Raw genomic sequence first — 5673 nt, 5'->3', positions numbered from 1 at the left:
TTTTTCCTTTTTTTTTTTTTTTTTTTTTTTTTGCGGTACGCGGGCTTCTCACTGTTGTGGCCTCTCCCGTTGCGGAGAACAGGCTTCGGACGCGCAGGCTCAGCGGCCATGGCTCACGGGCCCAGCCGCTCCGCGGCACGTGGGATCCTCCCGGACCGGGGCACGAACCCGTGTCCCCTGCATCGGCAGGCGGACTCTCAACCACTGCGCCACCAGGGAATCCCCCCAGTGTAGAGTCCTTTTAACGTCTAACTGTATTGTGGACAGAACAAGTCAGACTTGTGCTTATATCCTAGAACCTTTAATTTGTTTAAAACTTATTGTCTGCACTTTTATAGCCAATAAATAAAATGTGTAACTCAGAAGTTGGCCTTTATTAAAGAAACTGCAGACCAGCCACATTGGACCAAAGCCCTGTTGAAAGAAGCAGCCTCCCGAGGATGGCGAGGTGTCTTGACAGCTGCACAACCAAGGGCGGGTGGCTAATGCAGGTTCCTGCTACCCTCACAAGCTTCAGGAACATTTACTTACCCTTTGTCTGGTGGCTTGTATAAAGACCTGCTCAATCCTCCAAAATGACGGGGTGATTTGGAACCTTGAACAACAGGCCTAGGTGGGCTGTGAATTCCGATTTGGGTTTTCCCACTACACAGATATTCCAAGAAGCTCCAATCCAGTGGATTCTGGACACTTCATCTTTTTATCATCTTTCCAACCCTCTCTCTCAAGACCAGTGTTATTAAAAAGATTTTTTTTCTTAGGTAACCACCAATCACATTCTCCCACTCTCAGTCAGGTTTGCAGTCAAACTATTTCTTACCTGATTCAATTCCAAGCACAGTGTGTGTGCTCTGTCACTGTTACGTCTCTATTCTGGGACCATTCATAAGATGTACCTTACACTTTCTTCCTAATAGAGGTGATGGGGAAAAAAACAAACAGGGCATGAAAACTTGAGGTTTTCATGAAACAATAGGGAGGGTAACAGGTTTTTAAGTGATGTGCCATTAATCATAATCTTTTTTTTTTTAGGTTGCATCTGATGCCAGAAGGCAAGCACAACCTGCATTTACGTTTTGCAGATGAATTCAACAAGTTAGCGGAAGACTTCCTACAGTGACAGTGTCCCCGAGGACATGTGACCTGTGAATCCTGAGCCTGGGGCTTGAGCCTGGTGCTGCCTTTGAAACCCGCCTGCGGGTCACCCCCCAGTTCACCTGCCTTTCCAGGCTCCCCGCGCCTCCCCACAAACTGCTCCTAATCCAACAGCAATGATGACATACTATAAGCATCCTCTAGCTTTCATAGCTACAAAAATTAAACCTGATTTTTCAGTGTTGTTAATTTCTATCATTATCTTAAAAAATAAATTGCTATCATGATTTACTTTACTTTCAGGTTAACGTTCAGCGAAGCATTTGTGGTGTTCACGACCGCTCCTCTAAGATGAGTTGAATTTACGCGGTGCCTTTTATCTGAGAGGTGCGAGCGTGCACTGGTCTTTGTATTCATCACATTGTTCAGAGAAGTGGCTAAGCTGAAGACAGTCCTCGCCCGGGGCCCTGGATTCCACACGTTCATGGGGTTGCTGGAACCACAGCAAACCAGGGAGGAAGGTCGGCTTTGTCCCCAGATCTCTATCCACCTCCACACACCTGGGTTCCTTTCCTTGAATACTTTGGGCCAGTGAAGCTAAAAATATGCCTTCTAATCTCTCTCTACTAAAAGAGTGGAAAGGCTATTAATTAAAAACATGAAAGTAGAAATCCTGTTTTCTTAAAATTACTAACCCTGGAAACAGGAAACATTTAGTGAAAGAATAAAAATTGATTGCAATAAAAATTAAGAGACCACGGGATTTGGACACATGCTTTTTTATTAGTATAGATATCTTAGACAACACTGCAGTTTCCAGAGGAGTCCCGCGTTATTACATCAACTGTGAATTTCTGACAGAGGCAAAACTGAGCACCATAGTATACAAATAGAAAGACCATGCTTGACTGAGGACAACAGAAGTTCACTAAGGATGCACGACCTATTTCGGAAGTTCTCAGGCCTCCCCCTCGCGCTCCTCCCGGCCTCCAGCCACGGGGCCCCCGGCCACGTCCAGCCGCGCGCGGGGCTCAGGCCTCGTCCTCGCCCTCCTCCTCCTCAAACTCCCCCTGCTCGTCGGCCGTGGCGTCCTGGTACTGCTGGTACTCGGACACCAGGTCGTTCATGTTGCTCTCGGCCTCGGTGAACTCCATCTCATCCATGCCCTCGCCCGTGTACCAGTGCAGGAAGGCCTTGCGGCGGAACATGGCCGTGAACTGCTCCGAGATGCGCTTGAACAGCTCCTGGATGGCCGTGCTGTTGCCGATGAAGGTGGCCGACATCTTGAGCCCGCGGGGCGGGATGTCGCACACGGCCGTCTTCACGTTGTTGGGGATCCACTCGACAAAGTAGCTGCTGTTCTTGTTCTGCACGTTGAGCATCTGCTCGTCCACCTCCTTCATGGACATGCGGCCCCGGAAGATGGCGGCCACGGTCAGGTAGCGGCCGTGGCGCGGGTCGCAGGCGGCCATCATGTTCTTGGAGTCGAACATCTGCTGCGTGAGCTCGGGCACCGTCAGCGCGCGGTACTGCTGGCTGCCCCGGCTGGTCAGCGGCGCGAAGCCGGGCATGAAGAAATGCAGGCGCGGGAAGGGCACCATGTTCACGGCCAGCTTGCGCAGGTCGGCGTTGAGCTGGCCCGGGAAGCGCAGGCACGTGGTGACCCCGCTCATGGTGGCCGACACCAGGTGGTTGAGGTCCCCGTAGGTGGGCGTGGTCAGCTTCAGGGTGCGGAAGCAGATGTCGTACAGCGCCTCGTTGTCGATGGAGTAGGTCTCGTCCGTGTTCTCCACCAGCTGGTGCACGGACAGCGTGGCGTTGTAGGGCTCCACCACCGTGTCCGACACCTTGGGCGACGGCATCACGCTGAAGGTGTTCATGATGCGGTCGGGGTACTCCTCGCGGATCTTGCTGATGAGGAGGGTGCCCATCCCGGACCCGGTGCCGCCCCCCAGCGAGTGGGTCAGCTGGAAGCCCTGCAGACAGTCACAGCTTTCTGACTCCTTCCGGACCACGTCCAGGACCGAGTCCACCAGCTCCGCGCCCTCCGTGTAGTGGCCCTTGGCCCAGTTGTTGCCGGCACCGCTCTGGCCTGCCGGAGGGAAAGGAGAATATCAGACATTAGCAAGGAATTCCAGATTCTGTCATTTTGACTCTGCACTAGATTTAGAGATGACAAGATTCTTCTCTTTTAGAAACCCTTTCTACCTACAAACAATTTTTCTATATACCAGTGACCCTCAAAAACACTGGAGATCTAATAAAGCAAAAAGGTTAGTTCATATGAGGCAGTTAGTTAAGAAGATGGTTTACCAAAACCCAACTGGTTTAAAAGTAAGAACAAAGAACCTTATGTAAATACTTAAATCAGCTACAAGGAACAGGCAGGGTGGAGGCACACGTGATCAGAAGAGGCCACTCCAAGCAGCTGTCTCAGCTGCTCCTAACCTGTGCCTTTGGCCTTCACTCCAGGAAATGCTTGCCTGTTGTCACTGGTCCTCTGAGATGACCAGTCACCTGGGAGCTGCTGTTGGAAGCTTCCCTTTGCTCTTTATTGTCTGCCCTCCCCAGGCTGCTCTGCCGTGGGACGGACCCTCTGCAGGCGGACCCCATCCTTTGAGCTGTGCGGAGAGGGGCCAGAGGAGTGACAGTCCGTGGACCGGGGGCAGTTAGGCCAGGACTCAGGGCCTCTGTGGACACGCAGCCTCCAGCGGGGCACTCAGCAGTGAGCTGTGACCTCCACGGGGCTTAGGAGGAAGTGGGCCTCCCAAGCCAGTGCCCGGGGACCACGCTACATACCGAACACGAAGTTATCGGGCCGGAAGATCTGGCCGAAGGGTCCAGACCTGACCGAGTCCATGGTGCCCGGCTCCAGATCCACCAGGATGGCCCGAGGCACGTATTTGTTACCTGTGGGGACAGAGCAGGACTCAGACCTGCGGTAGGCAAAGGAATCACAGACAGTGCCCTGCTCTCTGGGCTTTTTAGGGCAGAATTCAGCAGGGGAAATTCCAGCATGAGACAGAAGTAGGAGATGAGAGGCGGTTTCTGCTCTACAAAGGGAGATGATGGCCTGCCTCAACATGACAAACATGCAGGAGACTTCAGGAGCTCTGAAGTGTGTTTTTGAGCAGTTAAAAATGCATGCAGGAAGCCTTTCTTCGTCATCTGCATGTTCCTAATACATTGTGTCTGCCGCAGAACAGAAAGCAAGGTGAGGGGGCAGGAAAGCTTCCACTAATCACCGGCAGCTTCATTGTAGTACACGTTGATTCTCTCCAGCTGCAGGTCACTGTCTCCATGGTAACTGCCCGTGGGGTCTATCCCATGCTCATCGCTGATGACCTCCCAAAACTGGAAATAAAGAAAACCGCGTGACGGCCTGGCACCCAGAGTATCAGTAAAGACGGCCCTCCTTCTCCCTCTCCTGTCCTTGGAACAGCGGCATTGTGGTCAGACAGTCGAGGAGACCCAGACAGACCAATAGCTGCCCGCCCTGATCCTCCAGCAGCTGCTGCTGAGGGGCTCAGGAATCCGCCGCGCATCAGCCGTATTATGGCGACAGGCTGAAAAGCTGGGAGGAGCCCTGACGGAGAGTGGGCCCAGCCGCGGGGGCCGTCACCCCCAGGCAGGGCTGAGTGTCAGCACCCCAGCTGGTGGACGGGTCCTGGCAGGATCCAGGACAGGTGGACCCCGCCCTGCGGCTGCCTGCAGGGATCACTGTTTCCTGGCACAGACCCTACCCAGCTCTCCAAGCGGCGCAGTGTTAGGCGCTGACATCTTACTGCCCTCCGGCCACTGACTGCAGCAGCGGAATGGTGGGGTAGCGCGGGCAGGAGCCCAGGAGCACGCGGGGGGCAATGGCTGGAGCTGGCCACGGTGCGGGCGCAGGCTGCATTGGGGGGGGGGCGCAATATGGCGGTTCTGAAAGAGACCACGTCCTCGTGCAGGCGCCCGCCCACACCCATGCACCATGCCCGTGGCGCCTCGCCCACTGCGGGCGACAGTCACAGCCCAGGACGGCCACCTGCCGCCGCGCAGGCGGGAATCAGACTCCGACGTTATACGTCATTCTGTCTAGCTGGTGCTCGCATTAAGGGATCTAACATCCCTGTCTTTCGGACCCACGAGAAGTCTCCATAACATCTGTCACCCAATGACACTGCATTTTTTCATTCAAACTACAGACAAAATATACAAATTAAATTCCGTATGAGGCCACTGGATTATCATGACCAAAGGCCCTATCCAAATCTCAGAGGCTAGTCTACCAGGGAAATACCAACCGCGTCCCTCAGAAGGGCCGGGTCCGAGGAAATTTCAAAGGGGCCTTGATTAAACACACACAGCTGCGTCGCGGCGCGCACCGCGGCAGGTTCTGTGGTTCCTGGGCCCCGCCCCGCGCCCGCGCCGAGAACGCGCCACCCGGGGCGGCGGCCCCCTCCTGGGCCCTGGCGCGCACCCTGGGGACCCGACACCCCTCCCCGGCCCCTCGCGCGCACCCGGGGACCCGCCATCCTTCCCCGACCCCTCCTCGGTCTTCACCCTGGGGACCCGTCGCCCCCTCCCGGGCCCCTC

At 54.8% G+C, this 5673-nt stretch overlaps 2 protein-coding genes across 2 annotated transcripts in view; one reads left to right on the top strand and one right to left on the bottom strand.

The window, feature by feature from the left end:
* Positions 1-1188, top strand: part of BPHL (biphenyl hydrolase like) — a 22048-nt gene extending 20860 nt beyond the window's left edge. The window contains exon 6 of the mRNA XM_007452096.1: positions 1033-1188. Within this exon, the coding sequence (XP_007452158.1) occupies positions 1033-1120 (88 nt within the window). The 3' untranslated portion in view covers positions 1121-1188. The remainder of the gene's footprint in view (positions 1-1032) is intronic.
* A 675-nt stretch (positions 1189-1863) lies between these two features.
* Positions 1864-5673, bottom strand: part of TUBB2A (tubulin beta 2A class IIa) — a 4178-nt gene continuing 368 nt past the window's right edge. Inside the window, exons 2-5 of the mRNA XM_007452097.1 lie at positions 4341-4449; positions 3895-4005; positions 2133-3187; positions 1864-2059 (exon numbers count right to left, since the gene is read on the bottom strand). Of these exons, the coding sequence (XP_007452159.1) occupies positions 2054-2059; positions 2133-3187; positions 3895-4005; positions 4341-4449 (1281 nt within the window). The 3' untranslated portion in view covers positions 1864-2053. The remainder of the gene's footprint in view (positions 2060-2132; positions 3188-3894; positions 4006-4340; positions 4450-5673) is intronic.

This window comes from Lipotes vexillifer, unplaced genomic scaffold, assembly GCF_000442215.2.
Source record: "Lipotes vexillifer unplaced genomic scaffold, Lipotes_vexillifer_v1.1 scaffold1162, whole genome shotgun sequence".
NCBI lineage: Eukaryota > Metazoa > Chordata > Mammalia > Artiodactyla > Lipotidae > Lipotes > Lipotes vexillifer.
Note: the sequence above shows the minus strand (reverse complement) of the source record. Positions and strands in the feature narration are given on the sequence as shown.